The sequence below is a fragment of the Anopheles merus genome, chromosome 3L (assembly GCF_017562075.2).
Source record: "Anopheles merus strain MAF chromosome 3L, AmerM5.1, whole genome shotgun sequence".
Taxonomy (NCBI): Eukaryota; Metazoa; Arthropoda; class Insecta; order Diptera; family Culicidae; genus Anopheles; species Anopheles merus.
Window position 1 is genome coordinate 24,854,406 of NC_054085.1, and position 10,538 is coordinate 24,864,943.

The following is a 10,538-nucleotide window of genomic DNA, read 5'->3' on the forward strand; positions in this document are numbered from 1 at the left end:
GGATCTCAAATTTAAGTTGTTTTATCATCGTTTTTTGATGCGAAAATGGCTGAAATACTTGCACAACATATTTATCTATCAATTGCATAGCTTTTCCAGACCAGTTTAAGTGAAAAACATGGAAAGATAACATATTTTCTGAAGCGGCTACAATTTGTTTGGCAAAATGCTTGAGTCAGCCGCCGCCAGATGCGCTAGTGAAAATCGAAATTACGCTGTGGAGTACGATCAATGTAGCCCAGCCTTTATAATGATCACTATATCCCGCAAACGAAAGCAAATTAATGACAAAGGAAGCAAAAAGCTTCACTGTAAAATCTATTGTTCAATAAATGTGTGAAAATTTAAAATTTAATTAACACCTGTCCCACTTCCTTCGATACACCGTGCCATAGTGCGCATAAAGGTGCGGATATAAAATTTTATCTTCCAAACGACGCGTTTCCCTATTGATATCTAATCCAGCAAGAAGCATCGAATTGTCGCACAGCACGAGCTAATTTCGCCTTTTCCCAGCCCCGTCAGCAAACCGATTATCTTAAAGACCGGAATTCTTCCACCTCCTCCTTCCTCCCCCGACTAAAAGGCACGCTAAATCTCGCCCTGCTCCACCCGGCACATGATCGGTACGTCCGCTAGCTGCGTGGCGTTCTGTCGCGGACGCAGCCGAACGTACTCGCGCACCAGCGCCTTCCGGTAGCGCTGCCAGCGCTGATCCCGCACAAACTGCTCGAACAGCCGGTCCCGCTGGATGGTCATCTCCAGCTTCATGCGAATGCGCTGCCAGGTGTTGCCCACGTTCTGCTGCTTCTCGAACAGCCAGCCGCGCGGTATCACCAAACACTGCACCCGGTTCCGGGCGACCACCATCCGGTGCGGCATTGGTTCGCCGAGCCCAAACACCGAGCCGCAGGAAAATGTGCCCACGTCAATGAACCGATGCTCGATCGCTGGCTGCTGCAAAGAGAGAGGGGGGAGTGGCATATCTGTCGTAAAACCAGCGGGAAGGGGGTTCCGAAATGTTATCGAAAAACGCGTCAAAAGACACTTTACCATCGGTGCTGCGCTGGCATCGCGTGACGTTTGCTTAGCGGCGGCCGATTCGTTAGTCGCAATCGGTACGAGCCGGTACGTGCCGTGCACCTTCGCCACCGTCAGGCACTGCAATATCATGCACTGGCCGCTCAGCACGAAGTACGTGTGCCGTGCGTCACCATCGACCGGAAGCTTCTGCTGCGTGTCGAAGGCAACGATTCGGCTCAGCAGACAGCATTCCCGCACCTATGGGGAAGAGAATACAAAACCAGGCGAGAAGGCAGCGTGGAATATGAGATTGCGTTTGCGGGCAGGGCGCAGTGTCGCTCAGCATTCGCACCTGATCGTTGGTCCAATATTTGAAGTAATCAAACCGCTCCAGCGCAAGCTGCAGTTGGCGCCAGCGGTCGAGCAGCGTGCGCTTGAGGATGCGATCGAAATCGGCCCGCGAAAGGCACAGTAATTCACAGTCGGCTGCAAATAGCGGGCAAATAGCGTCACAATTACGCAAATATCTATGAACCAGGGTGCCCGAAAACGGGTTGCACCTACTTGCTGTGGTGCAGGTTGCCGTGCGCGGGCAATCGTGCAGGAGTGCAATTTCGCCAAACATTTGTCCCCGCGTCCTCGTACCGCACGGTGTGTCGTTGTGTCGGAGGTAGATCTGGTGACGGAATGGGAACAGAGCCAAAAGCGAGTAAAATGAGCCGTACCTGCAAGGGTGTACATGATTGATTACGCATCTTATACCCACACTGTCCCAGCGTAGCCGGCTGACGGTAATTTCACCATTGGCAAGAAAGTACACGCCATTCGGATGGTGGCCCTCGCGCAAGACGACCCGACCCGGCTCGAAGTACTCGAACGTGGCACAGCCGGCCAGATCGTTCAGCTGGTCCACCGTCAGCTCCTGGAGACAGTCTATCTTGCGCAGCACGGTCCGCAGCACACGCCGCTGCTCTCGGGTTCGCTCGGCCGGTGGACTGTTGAGGATTTTCTTTTCCTAATAGGAAAAAAACAAAATCCAACAGCACAGTGGTAGGTTATTTTATTTCCAAGCAACATGCTCCTCCACCCTGTGTTCGTACGATTATCGTAAGCGTTCCTTTGTGCGTTAGGCGACGGTCAATGACGGCGACATTGCGGGTCACGTTGTTGCCGATTTCACGGTCCTCGATTTCGGTGATCCAGTAGCGGTTGCATATGACCACGTGCACCAAGCGCTTGAAGCGAAACCGGGCCAGCCGGCGCTTTTTTAGCTTCTCTTCCTGTTGATTTTATCCATTGTACAAGGGTGTAAATGTTAGATTATTAGGAAAAAATAGAGGGATATCGTGTGTTTTTGTTTAAACTTACATCTGCCTTCTTTCTTGATGCCATTGTCGATCACAGGGGATGAAGCTTCAGTGCAGATGCCTACTACGTTGGAATTAAGAGTACCCGACTGAGCAACCCCGTAGTAGGCTAAATGGTTGAGTGTTTTGCATTTTGGTGAGAGAAGTACATGCCACCAGAAGTAGCCCACTGCATCTATGGTTTAGTACAAGATCTCGCTCGCTCGCTTTTGACAGTTTCATGAAAAAGTGTTAACAAACAAACGGCTAACAGTTTACGCGAAAAAGTGGACGAATTTACTGTTAGGAAGATTATATTGGTTTAATTTCTTGCGGTCAATTGCAGTGTGCTTTGTATTCAGAAACGTTGATAACCTTTTTCATTGTTTGCCATTCCGTGAAAACGAATCAATACCGTTTGCAACGGTCCTGCGGGAAGAACAAACAGTTTAACAGGCAAAAAAAGGACCGTACATGTTCTAACTGGGTAAAAGAAGTCCTATTTACTTTAAATTAAACACTGAGAGTAAATTGAAACATCTAATCGGAACACACTGTGACAATATGCACACCGTCCTTTGCTTATAACCTTGGATTGTATCAGCTATGTAATATTCTAATTGGATTCTAATTCTTTTAATAATCTAAATGGAAATAAATGCAAAATCGCTAAACATAGGCAATGTTCAATTTAACTGTCAAATTTTTCCCATATCTTTCTGTCAATTTACCCTAAACGCATCGACCTGTTCAAATTACCTGTCCTGTTTCAAAGACATTGGTTTAGGACCCAAAGCTAAGCTTATTTCACATGCGCAAGTGTTGGAATACAAATTTGGCAATTTGAAAGAAAAAAAAATATAACAGACAGACAGAGAAAGACAGAAATTTAAGACGAAGAACAGCAAAATGTTTAAATTGCAAGCTTTGAAAAGGAAAATAATAGATATGTTTTCCATACCTTGTCTGCAAATATACGGCAACTAGGTACAATTTTTGACAATTTTCCTTTAATTTCATTTTATTATTATTCTTACAAATATAACGCAATTTTCATAAACCAAAACAAATTTTTCATTTTTTTAAATGTTTTTTTAAACGTAAGCCTCCGTTGCTAATGAAAATTGAATTATGAATTATGATAACTTAATCGTTGGTGTCAATGGTTTGCAATTGTTACTTCTGAAATGGTTTATCCGTACTCTGAAAATGTATGTGTAAAATGGCATTAATACGTTTAAGTTAAGCTTTGGGACTGGCTAAGATATAACAGTCTGCAAATACAGTTGGAGCTTGATGATTGAGCTTCGATTGCATGCCAGCTATACTGTACTTGAGCTTTTAACCAGACACATCTTTCCATAGAAATAAAAACACGATTTAATTCCTTATCGTCCTCGGGAAATCATTGTGTTATCATTGTATCATAATATTATAATATGAATAATAATATTTTTGTGAAATTATCAAAAAGTGGTTTTTCATACAAACGCAAGCTTGTAAAAGAGCTGTGAGCTGTGAATAAAGTCAACAGTTTGACGTTGAAATAAAAAACATACCAACTAGAAAAACTGCTAATTATTGAGAAACAACTATAATTGCAATATTATCGATATTCACGCTACGAGTTGAGTGTATCGCCTATTTAGTGAGACCCTGTACGTAAATTTAATTCAAATTTCGCTCATGGAATTTATCAGATTTATTTTATATTTGATATTTGTTTATTTAAAATTTCATTCCTTTCGATTAAACCAAAATATTCTTCTTGTTTTACTGAACTTGATATTTTTTTCTTTTTAAACTTTTAATAAATTTCAACAAAGTATTGTGAGCACCCGAAACGATGAGGCTTATTAAATTTACATTTAGAATGCTGTTCCAAGAACTGAGTACCACTTGGCAGCCTGCTCGTTTGCAAATTTCCTGCTCCAAAAACGAAATATGATACATTTGTCGACCGGGGGGCGTACTTGTGTCCCACGTGCACACACACAACCGCACACACACACACACACACACACACACACATGCACACATTCATATTTGCTCAGCTTTCTTTGAGTCGTTTCCATTGCTTGGGCGCTGTGTGTAAAATATCAAAGCGAGTGCGCTAGCACAAGAGTCACCGACAGTGGGCGGTGGCTTGGTCGGAGGATCTCCACTGCATACCATTTTCGTTCAGGAAGAACGAACGAAACAAAAAAAAAACACACAAGACGATTGCAAGAAACTTCCCCAATCTAACAAAGAGCCCAGCGAGATGTGTGTGCAAAGCTCGCGCGTGGAAAAGAATGTGACGATGATATAGCAGCATTTGTAAATATTTGTCAAAATCGCAGATAAAACGTGTTATGTCTTTTTCTTCCGGTGTGCGTCTGCTAGCATGGGTTCGGCTGAAGCAAGTTCTTGCAGTGAGCTTTGCTTGCACGAAGCAGGCAGTGACTTTGCTTGTTACCAGGTCGTCTCCATTCCGTGACAGTTTGCACTGAATCAAACATCAGCCAGCAAAACTCCGTCCGTCGTTTTGCATACATTCGCCGTTCGCCCAAGCAACTAGTAGAGCACACGCCTACGTTTGTTCGCTCAAGTGCACACACACACACACATACATACGTAGAAGACGCCGAGGCTGCACGTACAGGGAAGTTAGTTTAGGAAAGTGACATGTGATCTTAATTGAATTTCCCTAACGAATGAAATTCGCCTTTTGGTTGCCTGCGCTTGTAGTGTATGCAATTGGGTGCATCATCTATGGAACAGGGCTGGGTAACTGGGCGATATGTAACTGGAAGGTATTTTTATTTTCATTTAATTACGACGGCTCAATAGTGTGCAAAAACTGGCACTACAAGCTAGGGATAACTTTGTTGTAATGCGTTCCTTTGTGTACTGTGTACTACACAATTGCACAACAGTGCCCCAAACCAATAGGATGAAAATGAACGTACGTACGATTACACAACGCACGTTGGAAAAGTTGAATTTCAGCTAGTGATTTATAATAATTTCCACAAACGACTGATGCCACTCTAATCTGCAATCAATGGGGAATACGTGGCGCGTTGTGTCCTCGGTTCGATTTGACGGAATGAAATTAATTACTTCGATTACTATGATTGCGATTTGCTGATTAATTATGCACTATTTCCGTGCAACCTTGTGTGTGTGTATGTATGTATGTATGTCAGTTCATTACAAGTGGAACAAAAGGTACTAACGATCAAATGTGTAAGTGCGCATTGATTTTGAAATTGCTTATTAGCAATTATTGACCATAAGCATCGCACACGAGGATGTGTAAAGCAGAGATAAAAGAGATAAAAGCAGCATTACACAATCGCAACACAATTAAAATCTTCCATTGTGATGCTATTATTGTGTGCCGAGTTTGTAAAGCGACCATGAATATGTTTTTAAAGCATTTTTTGTGTTAAGCTTAATTTATTATCGATAAAAACAAGGCTTCTGAATCATTTTTAACATTACATGGGTTATCAACTGCTTTGTAAGAAGTCAACGTTAGAGTTTATTTAAAAAAATAATCATAAGTAAAATTAATCTAAGTACCTGTCAAACTGTGTAGGTTTAGTTGTTTTAGTTTTATGTGCCAAAGATACAGTCTATAATAATATATAAAGAAGTTAATAAATAAAAACGTTTTAAACAATACAAAATAATGAACAAATTAAATTAATCAAGGTGGCCAGTTAGATCAAAAATCTAATTTGAAAAAATGAAACGGAAAAAATAATTGAAAACGCATTTAAAAAGCATTTTTTAATTAAAATTAATGAAAAACAGGCAAAATTTCCCCTTAGTAACGAGTTGACACAGGGGAGAGTGCAATTTAGATTGTAAAGTACATTTGAGGGAGATGGTGCATTACATTTTCATAGCCCAAAGTAAACGACTTCAATAAACGTGTAAAAAACGTGTAAAAATAATTGTTGGTACGGTATCGACCACATGCGTTCTAGACGGACACCGTATTATTTGTAAACATTGAACTGTCATAACTGCTAGATCAAATACTTAAATAACTCAACAGGTTTCGCAACATTACATACAGAAAAATGCAATCCTATTAGTTTTTGCCACAGCTACATTTCGCAAAATAAGGGCCAATTAGAACTAAGTTCAGAAACGATCACTTAAGGGGCAAATAGGATCAAGTTACAAATAGCTTATCGGCTGAAAAACATTAATTATTTTAAAACTGCTCGAATAAATCGACAGTTCATAAAATTTTATTACTTTTTTATCTTTAAAGATTAAATTATTTTTACCGTTTGCGACCCAATCAACCGATTGCTACATACGTAGCAGCAATAATAATGAGCAAAATTTTCTAATAATTTATTCGGAAAATCCTTCAACACAAGTATAACTTTAGGCGTTACTGCTCTAGTAACAATCATTCAGATAGATATAAAAGTTGGCTATATAAATTGATGCATCAATTAGCTGATTGGCCTAATTACTCGTCTTGTTCTGTAACATTCATTGGAATTTGACGATGCTCTGCATTTAACTGAACCATAAACGTTTTATGTTCATCATCTCGCTATTTCATCCACTTCGAACACTGTGAACTATCAGGCAGGACCAAATACCAACCATCTATTAAATCGGAAGCACTTTAGCTGAATCTTTCTGTCAAACTTTCCACCTTCCTCCCAGAAATCACCAATTGTCTAATAAATCTGGGAAGCAATTAAATAATTTATCGCACACTACCCAGCCGGCTAATAAAAGCCCTGCAATCTGCATGAAAAATTACAAATCACCTTGTTTACCCGGAAGCTCATTACGTTCGTGTAGCGATTCACAAAACGATTAGAGCCACGAAACAAAAAAAAAGGGATAAAATCCCTACCCATAAGCTGCCCATTAAAATTGGAAGTTCATTGTCGGTGGTAGCAACCCCGGAAAAACGACCGGCCAGCGTTCGATGGGCTCTACCGGCTTTACGATGCAACTCAATAAGTGTTCGACCCGCGCCGCAATAAAGCTCGCACTGTGTCCGGCCTTTCCCCTTTCCTTGCCGATCGACGACGGATGCTTTATGAGGGTGTAATAAACACTAATTGAAGTGTGATTTCGATGCCCCCATGGGCCCCACCCGAAAGTGAGAATAAAATGTGCGGTACAGCCCCCCACACCAGCAACGGGCGGTAGAGGGAGGCCCCACGGGTGTATTGTTTTACGAGACATGATTAGGATCGATTTGGGTGGTGGTGAGGTGGGATGAGGAAAATGGGGAAATATAAATCCCATCCATTTGGGATCAGTTGGGATGGTACACAGCATTATCTATCACAACCATCTGTCAGATGCAAATAAACTCGGGAGACCGACAATCGGAATCGTTTTTTTTTTTCGCAATATTTCTGCATTACCGTGGGGCATGGGGCATTTTATTTTCTCGTTACCAAAAACCCGTTACAGCTTTGGGGCCCCTTTGGGCCCCAGGATAGCCAAGATGGCCTGCGATGGCTGCTTCATTAATAAGCCATCAAAGTGACGACGGTTTCGGGTTCGGGTTTAGGCGGGTTTCGGAGCAATTGAGACAGTTGTCATTTCCGTTTTCATTTTCGCAGGTCAACTGCCTTTCTTCTTCTTCATTTCCATCCCTTGTGAATTTCAATGGCAACGTGTAATCCTTTCCAAACATCAGCCCAGCCCATTCGTTACCGAGCGCAGGGTCGTTTGTTGGTCGTTGTTTAGTTTACAAAAGGAAGGCATACATTTAGGCGCCGCTTGTCTCAAACAGGAGACGAAAAGAGCAGGCAAAATAATATATCTTGATTTTGACATTCCGCTTCGGTCGAATGAAATTAGAGGACAGAACGTGTTGCGTAGACACTCCTTCCCTGTTTTGCATACCTTTTTTTCCTCTTCGTTCCGTTTAAACGAACGTTACCACACACCTACCGCAGTGCAGGCAAGCCATAAAACGGACCAAAAGACTGACCATAAAACTTCTTGCCGTAGAAGAAAGCTTGCTTAGAAGCAAAGCGAACCTTTCGGCCGCTTTTGTTTACCGCTGAAGGGGTTTACCCTTTTTTTGGTCGTTTTTTTTGTTAAGCGTCTTATCAACGAGTAAGCATGAAGGGGAAGAAAGCAAAAGGAACAAACGGAAGCGGAAAAATACAGCGTGAATGCAAAACAAACGCATCATTTTGAGCAGCCGAATTGGCTTTCAAGTGACTGCTCTACCCTTATTTAACGTCACTCACCGTCACGAAGAAAGTGGGGTTACCTTCCCCGTAAGGAGTGGCAAAAAGGTTTTGAAGATCGGAACATGCCTTTTTTTTCGTTTTGCTGTTCCGTGCTGCTGAAGCAGTTGGCACGTGGCGCTTGCAAGCGTGGTAGAAGTGGTCAAAGAAAAGCAGGCAGTTCACCTTCGCTACAGTGGAACGGTGTACAGAAATGCGTGTAGGCGCGTAGGAAATAATGGCTGTCTTAGTGCGTACGCATGAGATGAGAATGATTGCGGCTGGGTGTGGGAAAATTCCACCAGCTCACAAGTGACAAACAAGTTATTTATAGACGCTCACATCAAGATGGACGGAAAGGCGGAGAAGCTTGTCGATACGGGGAAAAGGTTTATGAAAAAAAAGCACACTACAAACATTTCATTTCATTTGCAATATGATGTTTAGTTTGTAACCTATTTGCCATTGCCGTTTTGCCACACACAGCGATGGCAGGTTCTGCTGAATAATTCATTAAAATTCAATTTACCATTTCGTTTCCTAGGATTGATTTATTCCTCGCTTGCCTAGGACTCGTTGCATGGGACATTGCTTGGGCTAGCATAATAAAAAAAAAACATATAACAATGTTACTTCAGACACACACAGCAGCATGATATTGCACGAGCAACAGTAGCCGGTGTGCAGTGGGCGGGCAACAAACTACAAAGTGTTGTAATACTGGAATCAAGTGCTCTTTTATGACCTCATTCGTTACATGCTTGAGATTTTCCGCTCCCGCACAACTTTCCCGCTTCGAAACCATTCCCCCACCCCATCCGTCAAGCTCGTGCTACGAAACAAAGCAGTGCCTGTTACTGTTACGATTCAATCTGGTTCGCTTTCTGGTCGGTTAGGCTCGCTCGCTGCCTGGTGGCCGTCTGCGGGGCCCGAGATGCCACGGGATAGTGTAAAAGTAAATTTACTATCCATATCATTATCGGGCTGACGGGGCGAAGGACTGTCTCCACGTTGCTTGACTTTGTTTTTCGCCTCCTCCCCCCTCTCTCTCTTCCCCCTGCTGCACGGCAAAGCAACACGGGTGGTGCTGGTGCTTGGTAAAGTAAAATGCACCGCACACAGTGTGCTGCTTGACCTGCACGACGCAAGAACAGTGGCGCACTGGGTCTTCCCGGCTGCGGGTAAGCGGCAAGCGCAGCGAAGATTGATTTATTGCTCGGTGCTGTTCCTGTACGATCGTGCCGGCATACGACGCCGATGGCGGTCGATGATTTATAGTGCAAAAAGCCCCGGACGGCGGGAAAACTATTGCACGATGCGAAAATTGGGAAGCAGCAAATCAAAGCAAAGAGGGAGCCTGGGTGGCTCGCCGATGCAGGTTAGAGGTGTGTGAAGGAAGAATACTTATCAGTAAATCAAGTGCGGGCGGGGAGTGATTGTAAACGGACTGCCCTGAATAGATTATTATGTGATGCAATCTATTTGGAGTGGAACGAAACATGGTGTACGATAAAGATTGAAGTGAAAACTATTTGTTTGGTTGAGATAGTGTAAAAAATGGTAGCTCGAGCGCTTGATGGAGACTCATGGTGTTTGATGAACGTGATGGAGGCGCCTGGTGTTTCGTAGAATTTATCATCTTAACGTTTTCAAAATTATTTTTTCGAGCTAAAACGATTCATAATTATCTTCAAAGTGGTTTTTTTGGCCCGGCTGGCAATTCACACCGCTCGACAAAATGCTCGTCGTGAGTTCAAGCCTCACATGGATCGACCCTCCTGGCAAGGAAAGATTACATGTCTGGTAATCGTATCGTAATTGTAAACCTGCGTGGTAATTAACACATTTCAAAAGCATGTGAAGTCCATCATGATCACATAGATCGATACTTTACAAAGAAGAAGTTATCTTTTATATATTAATGCACGCTAGTTTTATTAAATAAAAG

At 42.7% G+C, this 10,538-nt stretch overlaps 1 protein-coding gene across 2 annotated transcripts; it reads right to left on the minus strand.

Annotated features, from left to right (window-relative positions):
• Positions 1–333: 333 nt before the first annotated feature.
• LOC121599454 (cGMP-dependent protein kinase egl-4-like) lies at positions 334–2,501 on the minus strand. 2 transcript variants are annotated; one of them, XM_041927274.1, is made up of 7 exons: positions 2,392–2,501; positions 2,124–2,303; positions 1,790–2,038; positions 1,588–1,699; positions 1,376–1,509; positions 1,054–1,281; positions 334–954 (listed from the first exon to the last, which is right to left on the minus strand). In XM_041927274.1, the coding sequence occupies exons 1-7, from the start codon at positions 2,413–2,415 to the stop codon at positions 592–594; spliced, it is 1,290 nt and encodes a 429-aa protein (XP_041783208.1). In that variant the 5' UTR covers positions 2,416–2,501; the 3' UTR covers positions 334–591. The 2 variants fall into 2 exon arrangements, with proteins under 2 accessions (XP_041783208.1, XP_041783207.1); XM_041927273.1 differs by having other exon boundaries at positions 334–957.
• Between the last annotated feature and the right edge of the window lie 8,037 nt (positions 2,502–10,538).